This window comes from Babylonia areolata, chromosome 9, assembly GCF_041734735.1.
Source record: "Babylonia areolata isolate BAREFJ2019XMU chromosome 9, ASM4173473v1, whole genome shotgun sequence".
Taxonomy (NCBI): domain Eukaryota; kingdom Metazoa; phylum Mollusca; class Gastropoda; order Neogastropoda; family Buccinidae; genus Babylonia; species Babylonia areolata.
In genome coordinates this window covers 5,081,913-5,107,365 of record NC_134884.1, presented here as the reverse complement: position 1 = coordinate 5,107,365, position 25,453 = coordinate 5,081,913, and the positions used below count along the sequence as shown (strand labels likewise).

The following is a 25,453-nucleotide window of genomic DNA, read 5'->3' as shown; positions in this document are numbered from 1 at the left end:
TGACACGGACGATATGACTGACCAGTGGGACATTTATATAATGGCACTCGGGCTTCTTCTTCTTCTTCTGTGTTCACTCGTATGCACACGAGTGGGCTTTTACGTGTATGACCGTTTTTACCCCGCCATGTAGGCAGCCATACTCCGTTTTCGGGGGTGTGCATGCTGGGTATGTTCTTGTTTCCATAACCCATCGAACGCTGACATGGATTACAGGATCTTTAACGTGCGTATTCAGTTGATCTTCTGCTTGCATATACACACGAAGGGGGTTCAGGCACTAACAGGTCTGCACATATGTTGACCTGGGAGATCGTAAAAATCTCCACCCTTCACCCACCAGGCGCCGTCACCGTGATTCGAACCCGGGACCCTCAGATTGACAGTCCAACGCTTTAACCACTCGGCTATTGCGCCCGTCGGTACCCGGGCTAAGACTGACTGACTTCAACCCCAGGCGGCCGACAGCCACGAACCAGCGAGGACCCATCCTCAGTCAGACAACCAGCCACAGGACCGGCGGCTTCACCCACCCGTCCCAGCCGCGAAGAGCCTGGACTCCCCTACAGGACTCTCAGTGCAGATGAACCTCCCAACTGAACCCGGAAAGACAGCCAGCCAGGACCCTACGCCTCGAACCGTACTACTTTCCATGGAGCAAGATCACAGCCTCGAACAACTTGACCTTAAGGACATCAGCTAGTATGTCGTTAGACTTTTACTAGCTAATTACATAGTGACTGTGGTGGTGCCGAAAGGGCTTGGTGTTTAACGACTTTGCTGGCACCCCTAAGGCCCCTTACGGTAAAATGTGATGAGACCAGAGACCCTATACACATATGCAGGATGACGGGGGCAATGGCCGTGTGCCGGTTAAAGCGTTGGACTTTCAACCTGAGGGTCCCAGGTTCCGGAATCTTGGTAACGGCGCCTGGTGGGTAAAGGGTTCCGATCTCCCAGGTCTACATATGTGCAGACCTTCTACTGCCTGAACCCCTTTCGTGTGTATACCCAAGCAGAAGACCAAATACGCACGTTAAGATCCTGTAATCCATGTCAGCGTTCAGTGGGTTCGGCCGGGAAACAACTGAGAACACAGCCGCCAAACTCAAGTTGGCCAGCCGTGCATGCACACTCCCGAAAACGGAGTCATGGCTGCATATATGGCGGGATACAAAAGGTCATACATATAAAAGCCCACTCGTGTACATACCAGTTAATACTTTTTTGAAAAGCAAAAATACACACGAGTTAATGTGGGAGTTGCAGCCCACGAACGAAGAAGAAGACCGTGTCGGCTGACTCAGGACCGATCTTTGATGACAGTTCCACCGTCGGTATGTGGAGATCTATGTCAGTTTAACTTGACTAATGTCTCGTAAACACCGCCTCCTGTGCTGCTCAAGCCCTATGCGTGTTGTATTGAAACCCTGTACCCCTCGAATCATTCGCCGGAGCGTTCAGAAAGGCCCAGATTTCTTTGTTTGGGAATAAATGTGTTTGTTTGTATGAGTTGGCATAACAAGCTTTCCATACAAAGTCTGTTTGCTTACAAAACGACAATACGGTTTTGTTTGTTCAGAGCTTACTGAGCTCGTCAATTCAAAGATTGAAAACATGTTAGTATCGTGTAATAAGTTATCTGTCATTTTACATTTTCGATTTTTTTTTTTTTTACAGTTATTAAAAATACTGGATCGTAAATCAAAGATGGCGGGGAATTTGTAACCAACAGCATAGATCGAGTTGAAAATACGTTTCAGTTTCGACAAGTTCAACAGACAAGTAAGTACTACAGCTCAGTGTAGACGTGCTTCATTGAAGAGACTGCTTGCGGTGGGTCTTCAACAAATATTTGTGTGGTTTTGCTTGTCAGTGTGTGTGTGTGTGTGAAACTCTGTGTTTGCAGAGATATTATGTCACTGTGTGTGTGTGAACTTTTTTCTCCAGACTGCCCCATTTTTGAGCGACAGATTAATTACAATAATGATTGTGGTCGCTAAAGAGGAAGAAAAGTACAGAGAGAGAAACAGAGAGAGAGAGAGAGAGAGAGTTACTGCTGACTATATATTGTTTTCCTTGATACCGAATAGTAATTTGTAAATTTTACTTAAGTACAGAGTGAGGGAGAGGTGATATTTGATTGCAGCTTTATTGCTTGAGACTGAGACTAGTGAGTAGTGAGAGTTACAAACTTACATTGATTGAAGAGAGAAAAAAAGAATTTTGATATCAAGTTTGAAGAGGGAAACAGTCTGGTTATAAGATTTGTTGGGGGAGTATTTGCCACAAGTGCAATGATAATCATATTTTCTTCTAGCTTACACTTAACCTGAACAAGTTCTGAAGTTGCTTTTACAATTTTGTACAGCCGGTGAACTGAAAGAGATGGCTACCAGAACACCTCAGACCACTGTGAAGGACTATTTGCAGAGTGTGAACACTGAGAATGAAGTTCACAGAGCTAAGCGTCGTCGTTCAGTGGCTGGAGATTCAGAAGGGGGTGACTCGGTGCCAGAGTCTGCCAGCAAGCAGCAGAGGAAACGTATGGAAGCCCAGTCACCACGTACGAGGAACAGTGTGAGAGCTGCTGGCAGGAGCGAGGAGGAAGTTACCCCAAGACACATTGTAATGACTGATTTATTTCTTTCTTTTAAGGATTTTTTTGCGTGGCTGTTTATAGCTTAATTTGTTATAATTATTATTATTGTATTAAAAAAAAATGTTTTACTATTCTTATATATTTTGAAAATGTTTATGTATTTATTTTATATAGAGTTTTATTGTAAGTATTGGCTTCTGTATACATCTGATGTGTGCATCATACTAGTATTGAGCTGTATTTTTCATGCCTTGCTGACATTTAGCGTGACGACCCACACACCAAGCAATCAACCGACTTTCTTTGGACAAAGTGTAGATTGGAAAAAGTGTAGCTTGGACAAAATGTAGCTTGGATAAAGTGTAGCATGGACAAAGTTTAGCTTGGACAAAATGTAGCTTAGATAAAGTGTACTTGACAAAATGTAGCTTAGATAAAGTTTTGCTTGGACAAAATGCAGCATGGACAAAGTTTAGCTTGGACAAAGTGTAGCTTGGACAGCATGCCGCTTGGACAAAGTGTAGCTTTGTTAAAATCCATGTAGGGTTAGTTACTAAACTTATAGCTGTGAAGACATCCGTCATATATATATTTAAATTAGTACATGTATATGTATCAGGCCAGGACTTTGTATTTAAGGTATTCTTGTTTTGTCCTGTTCATCTATAAGTGTGTTGTACTATGAGTCATGACATGTTCAAAATAAAATGCTGTTTAAACCAAGTGTAGCTTAGACTAAGTGTAGCTTGGACAAAGTGATGCTTGGACAAAGAGTATCTTTAACAAACTGTAGCTTGTTGAGGTTTCACATGAATTATTCATCACACATGTTTACGTTTACGAGTGTGTGATATTTCTGATGATAGCTGAACAAGATGTGTTTCCCCATGCGGATGTTGGGGGTCTTTCGGTATAAATAGGATCCCCGCCTTCTGGAAATTCAGTGCTAGAATTTTGCCCTTTCCTAATGCTCTCTTTATTTCTGCCTTTTTTCTTTCCTTACTGTTGTCTTCATTTTCTGCCTTCCCAGTCCATTCCCCTTTCTTAATTTGAGCAAGCCTTGATACTTTTTCTCTTTTCCACAGTCTATGATGTTCTATCTTTGCTGTTTTGTTCTGGCGATTAGGTAGTAAAATTGTGAACACCACAAAGACACTAACTGTCCATTCTGCAGTATTATTTACCAGTATGGCCTTTTTATGTGTTTTTTTTCGTTTGTTTTGTTTGGCTTTGAAGTATTGTGTTTTCATAAACTTTTTTTAAATGATTTTTTGTAATCTGGGGATGACTTCTTCTTCTGCGTTCACTTGTATGCACACGAGTGGGCTTTTACGTGTATGACCGTTTTTACCCTGCCATGTAGGCAGCCATACTCCGTTTTCGGGGGTGTGCATGCTGGGTATGTTCTTGTTTCCATAACCCACCAAACGCTGACATGGATTACAGGATCTTTAACGTGCGTATTTGATCTTCTGCTTGCATATACACACGAAGGGGGTTCAGGCACTAGCAGGTCTGCACATATGTTGACCTGGGAGATCGTAAAAATCTCCACCCTTTACCCACCAGGCGCCGTCACCGTGATTCGAACCCGGGACCCTCAGATTGACAGTCCAGCGCTTTAACCACTTGGCTATTGCGCCCGTCATCTGGGGATGACAAATGTTTTAGAATGGCTGATGTCCTCAGCAAGGCCAAATCTTTTTGTTTGCCCCAAGGGGCTAAATGGTTAAGATATTATAATTTATATCTTGTTGAAATGTGTAGGTTTATCTTCATGATGAATATATATGTAATTGTTTTGTGTTTTACACTGTTGAACATTGGTGTAGTAGGGCAGAGGTGATAAGGCCCTGTTTGGTCAGCTGGACTATAAGCAGCAACAATAATGATGATAATAATAAACATGATGTGTGTGCAGATTCAGAACATGCTGACCATGCAAGGTACAGCCCAGCCGGTCACCCGCAAGAGGAAGCGAATGTCGGATGTTGGCATGCCGCCCCCATCATCGTCCAGAGGCCGCAAGACTGCCAGACGTCGCTCCTCTGTCTCGGCCGTCGACCTTGATGATGTCACACGGCGCTTCACGCCTCGCACAAACATCGTTGGTTTCCTGGAGCAAGGTGGGTGGAGCAAGCTGCTGCTGCTGCTGCTTCTTCGTTCGTGGGCTGCAGCTCCCACTTTCACTTGTATACATGTACATGAATGGGCTTTTATGTGTTTGACCATTTTTACCCCGCCATGTAGGCAGCCATATTCCTTTTTGGGGGGTGTGCATGCTGGGTATGTTCTTGTTTCCATAACCCACTGTACTCTGTTTTTAGGGGTGTGCATGCTGGGTATGTTCTTGTTTCCATAACCCACTGTACTCTGTTTTTAGGGGTATGCATGCTGGGTATGTTCTTGTTTCCATAACCCACCGAACTCTGGCATGGATTACAGGATCTTTAACGTGCGTATTTGATCTTCTGCTTGCATATATATACACACGGAGGGGGTTCTGGCACTAAGCAGGTCTGCATATATGCTGACCTGGGAGATGGGAAAAATCTCCACCCTTTACCCACCAGGCGCCGTTAGCGCGATTCGAACTCGGGACCCTCAGATGGAAAGTCCAAGGCTTTAACCACTGGGGGCTGTTGCGCCTGTCAGTGAGGTAAGCAGTGGGGGAAGTGCTGCAGGGATTGTCTGGTGCCGGAAGCATCAGTGTGACTGTGAATCCCTTTGCGGATGTCAGGGGGGTCTTTCAGTGTGGATTGTAGTCCCACTGTCTTGAAATTTTGTGCCAGAAATTTCCTCTTTTCTATCGCTTTCCTTTTTTCTTTCTGTGGTCCTTTTTTTTTCTTCTTATTTTCTACCTTGCTTGTCCATTCATTGGATTTTTCCCCCGTAGAAGGCCTTGATTTTTTTTTCTTTTTCCAGAATTGATATATGGGTATTCTTACTGTACTGAGTTGTAATCTTTTTGGTGCCAAGGGTTTTGTCAGAAATGTTCTCGGGGTCAGTACTAAGGTCATGCTTTTATGTGCTTGTTTTTTTTTGTTTTTGTGAACTTTGTTCATATTTTGAAGCACTGACATAGCGATATGTGTAATTACAAACAGACGCTTGTGCATGTGTTCACAGATTTGCGCTAAGATATAGTCTGTCTTTGTGTGTGTCTTAAAATCTGTGATGAAGAATTGCGATTGCACAAACTTGCATAAATTCACATAAATGCTTACAGTTGTGTTGTAAAACATGCGCACACACATGCACAGATTCTGGTACATGGGCATGCTTACACATGCTTAACTAGCTTTTAACCAGTCCTGTCCATATGCACTTCCCCACCCCCATCCCTCCCCTACACAAACAGTATGCTAAATATTTCCATACATGAATGATCAGTTTCTGTTGATTCTGATTTTCCACAACCAAAAGAGCACACACATGCACACGCACACGCAGGCACACGTGCACACAGACACACACACACACACACACACAAACATGATTTATGATGTAATATCAAAATATACTTGTGTGACTGAGTGTGTAACACATTTCTGTGCTTCACAGAATTGTGTGAAATGACATTTGTCAATCATTCGTTATCCTAGCCCCTGAAGAGACGCCTGCTGTTCGGAAGAGCAGCACAGCCACTGACGCTCTCTCCACAACGCACAACGTCAGCAGCCTCATGATCAACGAAGTGGGCGTGTCTTTGCTGGAGAACAGGTAGGCTGTCGTGTGTGTTGACAGTGCACAAGGGCCCACAAATGACAGGTCTGATGAGTTTCATTGATTGTCATATGTTGTGTGCGGTACCCATTATTTTTGTGTATATTTTTTTTATATTACTATTGTTTCTACCAAGTCAGAGAATTTGTCTTTCTCAGGTGCTATATTGTTGTGTATCTCATGAGTTAGAAGCTTACTTGATGATGGATTTAAATAGATTTATAAGATATGCTCTCACAAAATTTCGTTTTCGTACTTCTGCATTAGGTGTGCATCGTCTTCGTTATAAGAAATGTACTGTAAATACAATGAAATGTCCAGTGTGCATGAATGCAACTGATGATGAAGTCCATTTCATACTTGATTGCCCTGCTTTTGAGGACTTAAGACACCAGTTCATACATCCTAAATATTATAGAAATCCTTCTGATTTTTGACTTTATCTTCTCACAGCTTCGAGAAATGAACACACAATTTGCTGTTTACATACAGAAAGCATCTAAAATAAGAGAAATTGCTGTATCTTGTATACATATATGCATGTTTATGTGTGCATTTGTATGCATGTGTATATGGTTGTGAGTATTTGTATATTGGTTCCTGTATACAAGTACGTGAGTTTAGGTGTATGCTTATATGTATGTGTGCATTATATACAGTGTGTGTGTGTGTGTTTGTGTTTGTTTTTGTTTTTGTTTTTTTGCCATTTCCTCATAACATGAGTGTGTGTGCATATGGGAGATAAGATTTGCATATATTTATATTTTGCGATTTCTTTTTGTTGCAAAATATGGTGTACTTATTATAGTTCACAACCCCTTCAAATGGGGCTTCGGCCTTACTGAATAAAATTCTAATTCAAATTCGATATTGTTGTGTTTGAGTTTACATGATATTGTGTTGTATTGTTATTGTGTCACATTGCAGTGTGCATCGTTACTGTTGATAGTTTTCTTGTCATGGCAGTTTTCTGTTCCTGAAATCTAATTGACTTTTCCAAAGATGCAACTTGTGTTTGATATCTTGAAATGGATTTTCCGAAAGACTTTTTCTGGGGACTATTCCTTTGTAGTGTGTGTTCTCTTACAATGTATGTGCAGTAGATGTATATATGTACATGGAGCACCTCAGAATGATAGTTTATCAGAACGAGGGCTCTAGATATCCATCAGTCTGATTGTCCGGGACAGCTAAACCTTCTGCCGGACTAGTGGAAGTGCTCTCTCCACGTGTCCTTTGGGCAACCTGTTTGTGACAGTGTCAGTGGAGTGGTCATTGGGCAGTCAGTGTCTGTGCAGAGCAGTCGCAATTTCCTCTTCCCTCTTTTCACTGAGACACGGTGTGTTAGACTGGGAATAAAATGTGTCAGTGTGGAAACAATAACTCTGATGTTTCTGATCTTTTTATTCCGTTTTTTTTTTCTTCTTTTTTTCTCCACTTGTATGTCTTTAGGGTACCATTGCTTCTTGTTCAGATTTCTTGTTGTCCCAAGCCTGCAGAAGGTTCATTAAAGTGAGAAAGTAAGTTATTTTCTGCTCGCTCCACCCCCTCACTCCCCCCCCCTATCTTCAGATTTTCTCTCTCTGTTTCAGGTCTGCTTCTGGCAACAACACAGCGGTGAAGGAGCCTGCAAGTGGAGGTCGCTTCCGAGGGAAGAAGAGAAAGTTCAACATTACGCTGCCACAGATTTCTCCTGCTGCCTCTCCTTCACAGGTACGGAAAAGCAGGGAGATGGGGGTTTGTCGAGGTGGGGGTGGTGGTTTGGGAGTGTACCTGGCTGTCATTTGACTGCATTGATTCAATAAGTGACTTACAATGGAATTGTGCTGGGACGTCCTAGTCTAGAGACTGAGGAAACTGAAACCAGAAGGTACATATATGATAGTCTGTAGTGGTCTAGTGGTAGAATACTCGCCTGCCACGCGGGTGACCCGGGTTCGATTCCCGGTCGATGCAACTTTTGCTGGTCAGGCATCTGCTTGGCAGATGTGGTGTAGCGTGTGTGGATTTGTCCGAACACAGTGACGCCTCCTTGAGCTACTGAAACTGAAACTGAAACTGTCGTGTCTGACTATGACCATCAGAACAGCAGAGGAGGCAACTGCTGTTCCAACTATTTGGGCTAGAATTTGATTATAGTGGAGAGTGTCTCGCCCAAGTTACATCCCCACTCTCTCGGCCAAGAGGGTTTCAAGACAGCCAGTGTTGGGGTGGTTCCCAAAGGCCAACTAGCCCACAAGGCTGTAGCACTAAGAGCCAGTGCAATTTTGCCTCCAAAGATAATAATATCAAGCGGCATACTGCAAAAAAGGCCAACTGAACACACTTCGTTGCAAAAAAAAAGCCAAAGACGAGACAGAGCATAAACCTGACAAGATTTGTGTCCACAGCCTTGGCCAAAGGAATGATTCAGGGCTTGTAGATTTGAGAGGTGTTTGGCTAAGAGCGGACCAGGCAGGGCCAGGCGTCTTTTCACTGTTAGTTGCACAAAATTTGGCTAACCAGAGCAAACCAATAGGCCAAGTTTTGCATCAGTTTGACATGGTAAGTATTTATCACCAAAATAGGAGTATATTTAAAACTCCTACTATTTGTGATTTTGTTAGGTCTGGAAGGGACACAACAGTGGTTGAAAGAGAGATGACGGAATCAGAATAGGAATGTTCTTGTTTCTCTGAAAGTTAGGATTGGAAAGGATAAAATAGAAAAGGTTAGGCAGAGTTCGATGAGAAATCATTAATATTCACCCATTTATATGGAGGTTTGGGTTGCAAATAATTTCTGGGGTTTATATTTTGTGTGCTTGTCTCTGTTGAATTCTACATGCTGTTTCTAATAGTATTTAGGGAATGAATACATTTCTGCAGTTTTTATAAACCTTTGTAAAGGTGTTAAGACAATGAATACATTAGCACAGCTTGGATAAAATGTTGTAACAGTATTTAGACAGTGAATACTTTCCTACTTTTTTGACAAGCCTTTTTGCTGGTATTTCGGTGATGAATACATTTGCACAGTTTTGATAAACTATTGTAACAGTATTTGGGCAATTAATATTTTATAATGATAATAATAATAATTATTCATATTGTACATTTGTATAGCACCCTTAGACTTTCTTGACCACTCTCTCTCTTTCACCTCGACCCCCTTCCTCTGTCCATATCTCATTCCTCTCACATGCAGGGTGAACTGGGAGGCATGGGGTGGCAATGGATATTTTGCACAGTTTTGATAAACTTTTGTAGTGTTACTGGGACAGTGAATGCATTTCAACAGTTTTGATAAAGCTTTGTAATTGTATTAGGACAGTGAATGCATTTCAACAGTTTTGATAAAGCTTTGTAATTGTATTAGGACAATGAATACATTTCAACAGTTTTGATAAACCTTTGTGGTGGTGTTAGGACAATGAATGAATACACTTGCACAGTTTGATAAACTGTTGTCAAAGCATTTGCACTAGGAATACATTTTTAGTTTTACAGTTTTGACAAGCCTTTGCAATGGTATTTAGATCAAATACACATGTTAGATATCCTTTAATCCTTGTCAGCGTTTGGTGGGTTACTGAAACAAGAAAATGTCCATCATGCACACCCCAGAAAACGGAGTATGGCTGCATACATGGCGGGGTACATAAACAAAACAATCATACACGTAAAATGTTACATGTCTGTGTGAGTGTGTGTGTGCATGACTGAAACCAGATTGAATGACACAGGAAGCGAATGATGATTGCTCAGTGGCAGCCGTCAGTTGCCTCGACCCAGGCTGGCAGCCTGTTGTGCAAAATGACTCCGTGTTTGTGAAGCGCTTAAGAGTCTGGTCTCTGACCAGAGATAGGCTTTGCATTAATATCCATATCGTTTAGGACGCTGAAAACATTTCTAAGGCTGACATTACCGCTGTCACCCAGGTGCAGCAGACCCCAGAGTACTCAAGGGACTCAAGAACCAGCACTCCCATCAAAGACGTCACAGCAACGACCGATGACAACGCTAACAACACAGCAACCCCTGACCCTGTGCCGCCCGCCTCCCCCCTGTCGGGTGCGGACAAGGATGAGCAGGATGTGGGCGTCGCTGGTGAAACTGATGGTGCCGATTCCTCAGAGCATGGTCTGGATAGATCCGGGACGTCAGAAAGAGACCGAAGCAAAGGCAGCGAAAGGAACGTCTTCTATGACGTCTTTGGGGAAATTGATGTCAGGGATGCAACCGCTGACAACGAGAACGCCGTGGAGGTGGAAGAGGAGGTGGAAATGCACACGCAAAGCTCTCGGCTGGAAACAGAGCGGGTGCAGGGTGGGTATAAAGCACAAACACTGTCTGTAGTGTTATCTTCGTGCGATGACGAAGCAGAAACATTGTTAAGTGGAAGAAGAAATGATGAAGCAGAAACACTATTAAGTGGAAGAAGAAATGAAGAAGCTGAAATAGCAGAGACACCGTCAAGTGGAAGAAGAAATGACGAAGCAGAAACAGAAGACACCCCTTCAAGTGGAAGAAAAAGTGACAAAGCAGAAACACGGTCAAGCAGAAGAAGAAGTGACGAAGCAGAAACAGATGAGACACCGTCAAGTGGAAGAGGAAATGACCAAGCAGAGACAGCAGAGACACCTTCAAGTGGAAGAAAAAGTGAGAAAGCAGAAACACGGTCAAGCAGAAGAAGAAGTGACATAGCAGAGACAGCAGAGACACCGTCAAGTGGAAGAAAAAGTGACAGAGCAGAAACACGGTCAAGCAGAAGAAGAAGTGACAGAGCAGAAACACTGCCAAGCGGAAGAAGAAATGGCGAAGCAGAAACAGAAACACCACCAAGCGGAAGAAGAAATGACAAAACACAGACACCGTCGAGCAGAACAAGAAACAGCAAAGCACAGACACCGTCAACGGCACCACCTTCAAGCGCAGGAAGAAGAAGAAGAAGCAGAAGAAGCGACAGCAGCAGCGCTCAGTCCCCCACTGAAAAACCACATCAGGACGGCAGCGGTGAAGGGAGGCAAGCCCTGTCTCAGACCACACTGACCCAGTTCACGCAGTCTCTGTCCCGAGTGGCAACGCCCTCTGGCGTTGCCGGGGACCCCACGGCAAACCCCGGCTCCCGAAAGAAAACGCCAAGGGCCAGCACTCCCGTTTCCAACAGCCGCTCCACTCTGCACTCCTCCAGTCGGCGCAGAACTGCACTGAGTTTGTCGGCCCCTGGGGAGGCGGTGGTTGACGCGTCTGGGTCACTGTCGGGAAAAGAGAGCGGGCTGGCGGATGGGAGCCGGATTGGGGAACAGGTGCTTGGGGATGGAGGGGACGATGGTGCCTCCTCTCAGATGCCGTCTCTTTCATCAGCGGTTGAAAGGCTGTCCAGTCGTCTGGAGAGACCTGGTGAGTACGGCAGGGTTTGGTGGGTGTGTGCTTTCTTTTCTGTTTTAAGTGGGTGTTGTTGAGGTGGTGTTGTGTGGAGGTGAGGGATGGACAGAGGAAGGGTGGGACTATGATTTTTGTGGGGTGCTGTGTTTGGGTTTTGCTTTGTTTGGGTAAGTTTGGCAACAGTGTGGGTGTGTGCTTTTTTTTGTTTTGTTTTCAGTGGGTGTTGTTGAGGTGGTGTTGTGCGGAGGTGAGGGATGAACAGAGGAAGGGTGGGACTATGATTTTTGTGGGGTGCTGTGTTTGGGTTTTGCTTTGTTTGGGTAAGTTTGGCAACAGTGTGGGTGTGTCCTTTTTTTTGTTTTGTTTTCAGTGGGTGTTGTTGAGGTGGTGTTGTGCGGAGGGGAGTGGGGGGAGGAGGAGAGATTTTAGTGGGGTGCTGTGTTTGGGTTTTGCTTTGTTTGTTTATCTTTAAGTTTGGCAACAGTGCGGGTTTGTGCTTTTTTTTCGTTTTGTTTTCAGTGGGTGTTGTTGAGGTGTTGTTATTCTCTCTCTCTCTCTCACTATGAAATCGGGTCGATGGCCACGTGTTATTTAAATATGAACCACATCAGTAGACCATGAAGATTGTGCGTATACATACCATTAGATATTGTTTTGTATTTCTTTTGAAGAGTAGAACAATGTCGTGAAAAGCGTAAATGTGTAGGAGGGAGGGAAGGAACGAGGGTGAGGGTGAGAGGGGGTTGGGGGGGGGGGGGGGTGGGGTGGGGGGGGGGGGGAGGAAGCATGTTTTCTACTTAGTGATATGAGCTTAAGTCATTAAACCATTTGAGTCTTGAATCTTGTTGAGGTGTTGTTGTGTGGAGGGGAGGGACGGAGGGAGGAAGGGTGGGACTGATTTTAGTGGGGTGTTGTGTTTGGGTTTTGCTTTGTTTGGATGAGTACGGTGACAGTGTGGGTGTGTCCTTTTTTTTCTGTTTTCAGTGGGTGTTGTTGAGGTGGTGTTGTGTGGAGGGGAGTGTGGGGAGGAACTCAGGAAGAGAGGGACTGATTTTAGTGGGGTGTTGTGGTGGTTGGGTTTGGTGTTATTTGGGCGTTGTTATATACGGGATTGGTTTAAGTTGTTTGAATTGTTTGTTTGTTTTTTGTGAGGAGGGTGGGGAATGGGGGGTTCACTATGGATATTTTGTTTCGTGTGCTTTTGATGCAGTGTCTTGCCATAATGTTTATCTGTAATATAAGCCGAGTCATTGTTTCAGTTCAGTTCTGTTTGGATATATTACTTTCTTTTTTTGTATTGTTTCTTCCAGTTTGTCACTTTAATTTCTGTCTTTAGGATGCATTATGCCATGTAAGTAATCTAGTGTACTGTGTGTGTGTGTTTTGTTGTGTGTGTGTGTGTGTGTCTTTTGTACACATGTGTGCACTGTGTGTGTGTGCGTGCATGCATTCATGCGTACGTGTTCAGAATCGACCCAGTCCCCTGTGAGAGGAGAAGAAGAAGCAGAAGATGAGGGAGCGGAAGACGCCCACACAGAGGAAGACAACAACGCAGGAGCCAGTGTTTCTGCAGAAACAGCACTGGTAGGTTTTGAAGACAAGGTAGCATATGCAGGAAAATATATTTTAATTACACATACTTAACTCTCTCCATACGAACGGCGAAAGAGACGACGTTAACAGCGTTTCACCCCAATTACCATCATCAAAATATTGCAAGCGGAAGGCTCTTATACTGAAGAGGTGAATGCTGACAAAGAATACCTCAATTCTGACGACGGAAGCTAAAGGTTGGGTCATTCAGACACCCACTGGACATCCGAGGGGTCTGTGTAGAGGAGAAGAGAGGACTGGCCGTACTGAGTGAGTTAACCGTGACCCACTAGTGCAGACTCCGGCAGGGGTCTGATTCCTGTCCTGTGCAAACTACTGCCCGCCTATGCGGAGAAAACGAAAGTACCTACGGCCGATAACCTCCCGAAGTAGGTTACCTCCCCTGTGCATCCCTGACTAGTGCCCTCTTTTTCCGGCAGCCATCTTAACTGCAGCTCCTGTGCTCTGTGTTTTTTTTTTCTTCGTATTTTCTGTCTCAGTTCAATTCAGTTCAATTCATTTCAGTTCAGAAGACTTTCTTGTCTGCTTTCAATTTTAGTTCAATAAATTAAAACAGATTTTTTTCTCTTGCAGAGTCTTGGTTAATGAAAATGCATGTCAAGAAGCAAGAAAGCAAAATGAAAAGAAACAGATGAGTAACTGGCACATGTTTACCAGATCACCACTCTCACACATCAGTCATAATGTAAAAGGAGAATATCCAGTAAAACAATAAGCATTTTAAAACACAAGAAAGTGTTCCCTATTGGTAATGGTAGTTTAGGTTTTTTTCTTTTCTTTTCATTATCTTTGTTTTGGTGTTAACTCACTCAGTACGGCCAGTCCTCTCTTCTCCTCTACATAGGCCCCTCGGATGTCCAGTGGGTGTCTGTATGACCCAACCTTTAGCTTCTGTCATCAGAACTGTGGTATTTGTCAACATTCACGTCTTCAGTATAAGAGCCTTCCGCTTGCAGTATTTTGATGATGGTAATTGGGGTGAAACGCTGTTAACGTCGTCTCTTTCGCCGTTCGTATGGAAAGAGTTAAGACATGCACTTCAGTTCACCATCTTGTTTGGCACTACAGTCCTTGAGTTTTATACTTCTCTAAAATGAGTTTGATTATCACTGGAAGAGAAGCATGAAAAGCAAGCGGCAACATCAAAGATAGGTAGAGGAATGAAAGGGTATTTCATGGGCTTTTACGCTTATATGACCATTTTTATCCCGCCATGTTGGCAGTTGGCAGCCTTACTCGGTGTTTGGTTGTGTGCATGCTAGGTATGTTCTTGTTTCCACAACTGATGAAACTGGTAATATTGGACTTGGAAGAAAAAAAAGGAAAAAAGGGAGTTTGAGAACAATGGTACAATGGAGGGTGCGAGTGGTGTGTGTGTGCAGTGTGTGTGTGTGTGTGTGTGTGTGTGTGTGTGTGTGCGTGTAGGAGAACAGTAGGCCTAATGGAAAGGGTACACGTGGATGTCTAGAAAAGCTGAAGACTGAATGATTTGATTTTTTTAATGTTTATCTGTGTATGGTTGAAGTGTTAAAAAGGAAATGTTTCAATGGATTTGCATTTGTGTTCACTTTGTGCCCACATCACCTTTCGGCTTACAGTTTTACACTGTACACGCTCTTTCAGATCCACTCAGTCCAATGACCCACCTTTTCCCCTCCTGAATAATTCTCAACAGCTTACCCCTTTCCAGTATGAACTAAAGGGACTGTCAGGGAGTGAGTGAGTTTGAGGGTTTCAGTATTTATAGATTGTATTTTTGATTGTGTACTTTGACTTGTGTGTGTGTGTGTGTGTGTGTGTGTTTGGGTGTGTGTGTGTGTGTGGGAGGGGGATGAATAATTTAGTAATGTCTCGTATCTTGTGTTCCGTTTTTTTTTCTTTTTGTAAACGTCTAGGGCTTATTTTCAAGATTAGGCGTAAACGCTCATAATAATAATGATGATAATAGTGATAATGATAATAATGATGATAATGATGATAGCAATAATAATAATAATAATAATATTGCTGTGTTCAACAGATGCCTGATTTAATCCATGGGCCGTCAGACCAGGAAGAGGAGGACAGGTACTGTTAACCTATTCAACCCTGGGGTCTTGCAGCCATGGCAGGCTTTCATGCCATATTATATATATATATATATATTATATCTATATATATATACTATTTTTTCCTCCAAATTGCTTGTGGACACATGTGGAAATACTGTAGAAGTTAGTTCCATTTGCTTAGGTTTTATGCGTATGTAGGAACGCAAAATATGTTTTGACGAGTTCTGATGCCAGAGCATTGCTCAGGCACAGGACTCAATGAGTCAGTCATTTCTTTTATTATAATCATTATTTCAGGTATATATCAGTATTTCAGGTCGATTAGGATTGCATTTATGTTAAGTTTATCTTTATTATTTCAGGATTTGTTTACAAAGTATTAATCCAGTAAGGTAATCAGGTCCAGTGTTTAATCTGTTTTTTGTTTTTTGGTCTGTGTGTGTGTGCGTATGGTGGGGGTGTGGGTGTGGGTGCTAAAATTGTTAAGTTAAATTAAACAGAAACAGAAACACAGAACAAAGCAGAAAAGAGTATATACGATATGGAAAAAGAGGTTCACTTTAAAATCACTACATAGGGTTAAAAAAAAAAAAAAAAAAAATCTTGCTCTGTCCGTGTCTCTCTCTCTTTCTGTCTCTCTCTGTCTCTTGTCTCTCTCATCTTTTGACACCCATAATTTATAAAACAGGGTCGTTTGCGAAGCTCCTTGCTATTTTACGTTTTCATTGATGATGAGTTATTGAATTTTTCTCGAATTGGTAAGCATGGTATACAGTCAGTTCCCAGTGCAGTCGAAACACTTCAGTTACTGCTATTCACCTGATGACGTAATACTGTTAGTATTATATAGTTATACTTATTAGTAGTAGTTTTTTTTTTTAATGTATTTATCTATTATTTATTTATTTATTTACTTATTTCTTCTTATTTTATTCATTTATTTATTTATTTTGTTTCATTTAAAAAAAAAAAATTATTTTATATATTTTTGTTTGTTTTGTTATTTTATTTTATGTTTATTTTATTTTTTATACATTTATTTTTTTAATTTATTTATTTATCTATCTATTTTATTTTATTTTAATTTTTTTCTTCTCAAGGCCTGACTAAGCGCGTTGGGTTACGCTGCTGGTCAGGCATCTGCTTAGCAGATGTGGTGTAGCGTATATGGATTTGGTCCGAACGCAGTGACGCCTCCTTGAGGTACTGATACTGATACTGATACTGATGCGGGGTGTTGTGACTTTTGTGTGGGCGCAGTGAAGAGGAAGGGTACTCTCCCCTGAAGACTCCCCACCTGCCCGAGAAGCAGGGTACGCCCAACACGCCGTTCTCCAGACCAGGAGGCAGGCAAGTGGAACGCTGTGACCACCGCTCTCGCACCTCTGGGCACAGTTCTTTGTAGACACTGCATGGGGGAAAGGAAATTGAGGGGTGACCTGTTGGTGTTATTTTTTTTTAGTTTGATATCATTGCGATGTGTCGTGTTGTGGTGTGTTAGGTCATGTGAAATATATATGTGTGTGTGTGTGTGTGTGTGTGTGTGTGTGTGTGTGTGTGTGTGTGTGTGTGTGTGATTGTTCATATATGCAGTTTGTAGTAATATCTTGGTGTAAATGGACGTTTCTCTTTTTGAATTTGTTATATTTAAAATAATCTATTTTCCAACTATTTATTTACTTACTGTTTATGATTCATTTATTTATTCATTTACTAATTTTTGACTCACTTGTCTAAACAAAGTGAGTCTGTGTTATAACCTGGTGTTTGGTTGTGTGTGTGTGTGTGTGTTAAACTTAACATTGCCATTTTCTCTGAAAATACTTTGTCTGCCAATACCAAATTTGGCTTAAACATAGTTGGAAAAAATCTTCACCGTCATACTAATAGGTTGTACGTCTTCCGATCTTCTTCTTCTTCTTCTGCATTCGTGGGTTGCAACTCCCACATTCACTCATATATATGCAAGTGGGCTTTTATGTGGATGACCATTTTTACCCCGCCATGTAGGCAGCCATACTCTGCTTTCAGGGATGTGTATGCTGGGTATGTTCTTGTTTCCATAACCCACTGAACGCTGACATGGATTACAGGATCTTTAATATGCGTATTTTATCTTCTGCTTGTGTGTACGCATGAAGGGGGTTCAGGCACTAGCAGGTCTGCACATATGTTGACCTGGGAGATCGTAAAAATCTCCACCCTTTACCCACCAGGCGCCGTCACCGTGATTCGAACCCAGGACCCTCAGATTGAAAGTCCAATGCTTTAACCACTCAGCTATTGTGCCCGTCGTCTCCCGATTTTAACAGTATTATCCGAATCATTAACAGTTTATTTCGTTGATGCTGGTTCTGAATTCCGAAAATGCTGTTATCCCTTTGCAGCTGCCTGAACGTCTTGTAATGAGACGCCATGACCACGTTTTTCTTGTTTGCAATTAATAGCAAAGAAATATAAATTCTGGACAGAATGCATACAGTGAAACTAATCACAATATTGATGTGTTCACTGCATATGAATATTCTAAAGTGGACACTGAATTAACTAGAATGAACAGAAAAGAAAATCTGAGTTTACTGTTTCACTGCCTCGTCTGCAGGACACTGGTCAGTGCAGATCTTGACAAAACATGTAGAAAAGCCTGACACGATGGCAATGTTTCTTTTACCGCCAAATTAAAAGAATTTCTTGAATAATCATTGACGTGTTTACTGGATATAAATGTTTTAAAGTGGATAGTGAATTAACTAGAATGAATAGAAAAGAGAAATTGAATGGACGGTCTTGTACTTTTGATGCTTGTTGAACACAGATTTCTGCAGATCTATAAATGTCAGACACATATTGCAGTGTGTTTCAGGCGATGGGAACGTTTCCTTTACCTCAGACTTGAAAGAAATTCTTAAATGTCTGAGATATACCAAAGGAACATAATTTAAACGGCGTTTTCACTCTGATTACCATTCTCGATTTATTTCGCTGAATGTATATGCTTAAATGATAATTTTGAACGTCATCGTTGAATGCCATGTTAGCGCAGTGCACAAAACCACTCATTCTTAATCTGAATATCCTGGGTTTGAATCTGCATTGACGGGCGCAATAGCCGAGTGGTTAAAGCGTTGGACTTTCAATCTGAGGGTCCCAGGTTCGAATCACGGTGACGGCGCCTGGTGGGTTAAGGGTGGAGATTTTTACGATCTCCCAGGTCAACATATGTGCAGACCTGCTAGTGCCTGAACCCCCTTCGTGTGCATATGCAAGCAGAAGATCAAATACGCACGTTAAAGATCCTGTAATCCATGTCAGCGTTCGGTGGGTTATGGAAACAAGAACATACCCAGCATGCACACCCCCGAAAGCGGAATATGGCTGCCTACATGGCGGGGTAAAAACGGCCATACACGTAAAATCCCACTCATGTCCATACGAGTGAACGTGGGAGTTGCAGCCCATGAATGCAGAAGAAGAAGAAGAATCTGCATTGAAGCCTCTCCCCCCCACGCGCGAAACTGTATATAATTATGATAAAGAATAGAGAACACACTTCAGCCAACTAATTTTTGATTTTTATAATTTTGTTGGTCTTTTTTCTTTAAGTGTGCATCACAAGTGAGTCTTGAAGGCCTTGGCTTTCTTGTTTAATTTTTATTTATTTTTCTGAAATTGATCTGTTGTATGTCATTATGCACTATTGTATATGTGTTATTTCTTGATGCACTTAGAACCCTAATATGGTGAATTTGTGCCATATAAATACTGTATAAGTTATTTCCATTATTATCATTCTTCTTCTTCTTCTCCCTCTTATCATCATCATCATGGTTATTATTATTATCCTAATTATTATGTAATGGTGTGTTGAAGAAGTAAGAATGGAAACTTTTCACAATATATGGACACTGACGGCCGAAACTGAAAGGAAGATCCAGGCCTTCGAGAACAAATGCCTGAGGAAGCTCCTTCAAATTCCCTGGATCGAACACAGGACCAATGAACATGTATGGAGCAGAATTGAGAACCTTGCTGGACCTCAGGAACCTCTCCTTTCAACTGTGAAGAGATGCAAGCTGATATGGTTTGGACACAACACTCGACACACCAGCTTGTCCAAAACAATCATGCAAGGCACCATTGAGGGCAGGAGAAGAAGAGGAAGACAGTGGAAGAACTGGCATGAGAACATCAAACAATGGACCGGACTCCACACACGTGAGCTGCTGCCAGCGGCTGCCGACAGAGACAGATGGAGAAGGGAGGTTGCGTCTGCGGTCCTCAGGCTTCCCCCAACGACCACTTTGTAGTTATGGGCCTGAGGTGAGGGTGAGGTTGAGGTACTATATTCTTCTTCTTCATTTGTGGGCTGCAACTCCCACTTTCACTCATGTACACGAGTGGGCTTTTACGTGTACGACTGTTTTTTTCCCCACCATGTAGGCAGCCATACTCCGTTTTTGGGGGTGCAGTATTCTTATTATTACGATGTCATGGTGTGTTGCAGGACCCAGAGTGAGGGGGACACACAGCAGGCATCGACGTCGGGTGTCAGGAGAAAGGCTGGCGCTTCTTCCCGTTCCAGAAAGAAACCTCGGACAGGCCTGCCCTCCAGCGTTGTCAAGGCGACGTTCAGCCACTTCTGCCGCATGCGGGTGACCAAGGAAGCGATTGAGGAAGTGGAGAAACTGTAAGTGTTTCAGGGTTAATCTTTGACTGTAGCTGGAGCTGTGATGGTGGTGGTGGTGGTGGTGGTTGTTGCTGTGATTGTATATAGGAAGTAGAAAAATTGTAAGTGTTTCAGCTTGTGGTGAGTAGATCTTTTCACTGTAGCTGTGAGCTGTGATGGTGGTGGTGGTGGTGGTTGTTGCTGTGATTATATATATATATATATATGTCCACTGCTGCCAGTTCTTTTATGGCTTCTGTCATCTCTTGTCGTCTGCCTTTTATAAAAGTGTGTCATCTATTGTTTCTGGAAATGTTGATGCTTTTTACTTTTTACATTCACAATCAGCTGTTTCTCTTAACGACTCACCTTTCAGAAAGTCTGTTAGTGTTATGTAATTTTCTTGCATTGTTCTTTTGTATTATTTTATTATATGTTCTCTTTGGATGTCATGAACGAACCTTGTATGTATGTATGTATGTATGTATGTTTGTTTGTATGTCTGATAGTCATTCGTGTCCAGCTATGACCATCAGAACAGCAGAGGAGGCAGCTGCTGTCCCGACTATTTGGGCTAGAATTTGATTATGGTGGAGAGTGTCTTGCCCAAGTTACATCCCCACTCTCTCGGCCAAGAGGGTTTTAGGACAGTTGGGAGTTGGGATGATTCCCAAAGGCCAGCTAGCCTACAAGGCTGCAGCACTAAGAGCCAGTGCAATCTTGCCTCCTTAGTCCTAGTTTGAAAGTCACAGTCCATGACAAAAGACTAAGCTGTAAATGACTTCCATACAACAACGACACAGTTCTCAGAGTCTGGTTTTGCGGTGACCTGTGACCTGTGACCTGCAGGTCGGAGCAGTACTGGCAGAACTTGGCGGAAGACCTGGAGGCCAACGCCAGACACGCCCACAGACAGACCATCACTGAGGCCGATGTGGAACTGCTGATGAAAAGGTACTGCACTTGTTTTTTTTTTTTTTTTTGTTTTTTTGTCAGCTTCTGTATCTGTTTCAGTTTCAAGGAGGTGTGGAGATGCCAACAATTTCACCGTATTTTGTTACGCTCGATCGCAGTTTGTTCCGACGTTATGCCAACGTCAAAATTGTTTCGACAAGTTCGTTTTCGAATACATAGCATGGTCACATGCTTTCCTTTCGTAACATAACCCAGACACTCTTTACTTATCGCTCACGAGGCCAGGGCAGTCACTGCTAACTTCGGTCTCACGTGATGATGCCCAGCTAATTGAGTGCGTGTTTACATTGAAACTGCACTGAGTGGACCAATCACCTTAACTCTCTCCATACGAACGGTGAAAGAGACGACGTTAACAGCGTTTCACCCCAGTTACCATCATCAAAATATTGCAAGCGGAAGGCTCTTATACTGAAGAGGTGAATGTTGACAAAGAATACCACAATTCTGACGACGGAAGCTAAAGGTTGGGTCATTGAGACACCCACTGGACATCCGAGGGGTCTGTGTAGAGGAGAAGAGAGGACTGGTCGTACTGAGTGAGTTAATCGTTTGCCCAAACAAGACAGATCATGGCAAAATGAAGTTGAGTCTCGGACAAACAGAGTCTGTGCCCGTTTGCTGATGTGGCTCGGTTGAAGCATGTGGACTGATACATGTATATACATATACATAATTACATTACACCACATTTGCGTTTTAATTAGACATTTAACTCTATGGAGACGTAGTTAAATAGTGCATGTAGTTTTACTGTGACGGGCAAATATGGACATATTTGAAAAATTCAACACACTTTCACACAAAGTCATACAAATTATATATCACTAGAAAGTTTACCATCTCTTCCTTTAACATTTTAAAACAGTTTTCTCATTAAATGCTGCTAAATATTTAAAAAAAAATATTTTAAATATCCATCAGCTAATCCACAAGGCAGCTAAAGATGATTTTCTCACACAGTAAGGTTTCCTGATTCTCATGAATCAGTTTGAAGTCAAATGTTGCACAACAAACTGTTAAAAAAAAAAAAAAATAGCAGATCACAACACTGGTTGGTTATGTAAAGATCGACCTCACACCCAGTCTAGAAAAAAAGCCTTTCACGCAGTTTTTTTCCCTAGACTGACCCTCAAGACAGCCTGATTAGTTTCCCTTTAATTGAACACTGCTGAGTGTATGAAAAAAAATTCCGCGATTTGCCGAATCCTACACTATGGCACATCATTCTGAGCGGGTAGAGCACCGGCGCATCTCCAGAGAGTTAAAGAAACAACAACTCTTAACCCCAAGGCTGCCTATACAACGAGATAACTCGTCATCGCAAGCATATACGCTTCGCTGCCACAATGATGAGATAACTCGTCATCGAAATATTCTGCCTTTTCCCTGCTTTGTGTTCAGTTCGTTGACAAAAATGCTGGTAGCTTTAGCTTGGGGAATCTCTCTAGATTCTATTCACAACTAGAAACACCATCAATGTCATCAGGCAGTCCTTTATTTGAACGTTTTGGTTGGGTTACTGGCCGCAGTGTTTGCCTGACTCCTCTCCTCGCTTGCGCAACAAAATGTCGGACTGACACCTTGCTCAAGACATGCGATCGTGGCAAACTAAATCAACCAAGATTGCTTTCTTTAGCTGATGCTCAGAAAGAATTGAACTGTAAATTCGAAGGAGAAGACAGTGATGAACATTTATAGGACAATTTGTAGAATTTTGACACATAGGTAAGCAGAAAGTCTGTAGAATTTTGAGACAGGTAAGAAGAAAGTCTGTAGAATTTGGATGCATAGGTTAGCAGAAAGTCTGTAGAATTTTGAGGTAGGTAAGAAGAAAGTCTGTAGAATTTTGATGCATAGGTTAGCAGAAAGTCTGTAGAATTTTGAGACAGGTAAGAAGAAAGTCTGTAGAATTTGGATGCATAGGTTAGCAGAAAGTCTGTAGAATTTTGAGGTAGGTAAGCAGAAAGTCTAGAATTTTGACACATAGGTAAGCAGAAAGTCTAGAATTTTGACACATAGGTAAGCAGAAAGTCTAGAATTTCGAAGCATAGGTTTGCAGAAAGTCTGTAGAATTTTGGCACATAGTTAGCAAAGTCTGTAGAATTTTGACACATAGTTTAGCAGAAAGTCTGTAGAATTTTGACACATAGGTTAGTAGAGAGTCTGTAGAATTTTGACATATAGGTTAGCAGAAAGTCTAGAATTTTGACGAATAGGCAAGCAGAAAGTCTGTAGAATTTTGACACCAGAAAGAAAACAGAAACCGTAAACTGATTAGTGATTTAGTTTTTTTTTGGCAGTGAAAGGTGACATGGGTTGTTTTTTATTTTATTTTGCAGGCAAGGTTTCATCACGGACACCTGCTCACTGAACACTCTGATTGCCAAGTACCTGCCCTTAGAACTGCGGCAAGAGCTGATTCCCATTGCTCGCTCAGGGAACAAGTTGGAACCAAAGACTTAGGGCTTCAACAGTTGTAAAAACTCACTGCTGTGTGACTGTTATTTACTCGTGAAATTAATGGGTTTCGTTAAAGGCGTTCATGTACATTCAGTGTAAATCACCAGTGATTGATGTAACATGCTTTAAAGTTGTAAGAGTTTTCACATTGGTGATTGAGTGTTTATGCTGATTGTTGATGGTAAAGCTGTTGAGTTTCAGTCTTTGCTGTTTGCTCCTTCAAAACTCAACTCCTGACTGCTTATGGATACTCTCACAGATGTCAGGTACACATTATTAAATATAAGTAATTCCGCACTTGTGGGTAAGCTTTGTCATGGTTTTAATACCTTTTATTAAAATGATTATCAATCTCTTCCTTGTCAGTTTGTGCTTTTTTTTTCTTTTTCTACATGTTTTAAAGCTTTTTGATGAAAGTTTTTGATCAAGGGCTTTTACAGAAAATTCCAAGATGTTTCCAATTCTGAAGTGTGAAACATATTTTTCCAAGACTTTTCCAGGCCTGGTAATTGTTGTCTCATTTTCCCAAGACTTTTTGGAAGTTCAGGCCTTCCATGGCTGTATGAAGCCTGCAGTGGCCTGCTTTGCACTGAGCAGAGCCAGAAGGGCAGGGGAGCAAACCCAGAGTGTGCTGTGCCTCTCACAGGGTTCTTCTTCCTTGTTTGTGGGCTGGGACTCTCAAGTTCACATGTATATATATATACATTGTGTGTGTGTGTGTGTGTGTGTGTGTGCATGAGTCTACCTGTTTTTTGACTCACTTGTGTAAACAAAGTGAGTCTATGTTTTAACCCGGTGTTTGGTTGTCTGTGTGTGTGTGTGTGTGTCCGTGGTAAACTTTAACATTGACATTTTTTCTGCAAATACTTTGTCAGTTGACACCAAATTAGGCATAAAAATAGGAAAAATTCAGTTCTTTCCAGTCATCTTGTTTAAAACAATATTGCACCTCTGGGATGGGCACTGAACGGAAAGCAGTTGAAACAGGATGACACGCCAATGTACCTGGGTGTGAAGCTCGACAAGCGATTGACATGGAACCCCCATCTCAAGGACATCGAGAGACGAGCAACCAGAAAACTGGCCATCCTGAAAAAACTCGCCGGGACCTCTTGGGGTGCCAACAGCAGCATACTGCAGAGGGTGTACACTGGAACTGTCAGGCCAACCCTGGAGTATGGCAGCACTGCCTGGGCCACGGCATCAGCAACCAACACAAGCCGCCTGAGCAAAGTTCAGAACGCAGGCCTACGGCTGATCACTGGCGGGATAAAGACGACTCCAGTTCAGGCGATGGAGAAACACACAGGCCTCCACCCACTCGAAGATAGACGAGAGGAAAAAGTCTTCATCCACAGCGAGAAGCTCCTGCGCATGCCAACTCACCCAATGCACGAAAAACTGAAGCACCCAACAAAGAACAGACTGAAGAGGACCAGCTTCAACCACCTCTCCAAGGCCCTGCACCGCCAACATGAAGACCTGCTGCCCTCGTCCCCTGCCGAGATGGAAACACTCCCCGACTTCGAGGAACCGGCCGACCAACTGGAAGGAGTCTCAATCATCACAAAAGTCCCTGGCATCGACCAAAAGGACTGCCAAGCCCCTCCCCTGCTGAAAGCTCTGACATTGGAGATGATTGAGACTCGGTACAACCCCAGCGAATGGACGCACGTCTTCACAGACGGATCCTCGGAGGGAGCGGTGAAGAATCTGGGAGCAGGCATCTTCATCAGGCACACAGATGGAAGACTGACCCCTGGAGCCTTCCCCACAGGAAGAATCTCCTCGAACTACAGAGCGGAGACAGCAGCACTACTCCATGCTGCACAAGGCCTCAGGACGTCAGTCAACCCACCACCAAAGATAGCCTTCTTCACTGACTGCAGATCTCTCCTGCAGGGACTCCAGTCAACCAGAAACGAACAGCAGCTGACAAACATCAAAGCAGCCCTTCATGACCTTTCAAAACGGTCGACTGTCACTGTTC

At 42.7% G+C, this 25,453-nt stretch overlaps 1 protein-coding gene across 1 annotated transcript; it reads left to right on the top strand.

Annotated features, from left to right (window-relative positions):
- Nucleotides 1-1,579: 1,579 nt before the first annotated feature.
- Nucleotides 1,580-24,427, top strand: LOC143286021 (uncharacterized). The gene is made up of 12 exons (XM_076593530.1): nt 1,580-1,785; nt 2,372-2,628; nt 4,524-4,728; nt 6,208-6,325; nt 7,921-8,041; nt 10,248-11,709; nt 13,163-13,278; nt 15,329-15,375; nt 16,620-16,709; nt 19,864-20,046; nt 20,875-20,979; nt 23,343-24,427. The coding sequence occupies exons 2-12, from the start codon at nt 2,389-2,391 to the stop codon at nt 23,464-23,466; spliced, it is 2,811 nt and encodes a 936-aa protein (XP_076449645.1). The 5' UTR covers nt 1,580-1,785; nt 2,372-2,388; the 3' UTR covers nt 23,467-24,427.
- The last annotated feature ends 1,026 nt before the right edge of the window (nt 24,428-25,453 follow it).

Excerpts from the sequence above, each read along its gene's own strand:
- LOC143286021 (XM_076593530.1), top strand. The coding sequence starts at position 2,389 with ATGGCTACCAGAACACCTCAGACCACTGTGAAGGACTATTTGCAGAGT. Across the intron at positions 6,326-7,920 it reads GTGTCTTTGCTGGAGAACAG|GTCTGCTTCTGGCAACAACA; the intron begins GTAGGCTGTCGT and ends TCTCTGTTTCAG. Across the intron at positions 20,047-20,874 it reads ATTGAGGAAGTGGAGAAACT|GTCGGAGCAGTACTGGCAGA; the intron begins GTAAGTGTTTCA and ends TGTGACCTGCAG.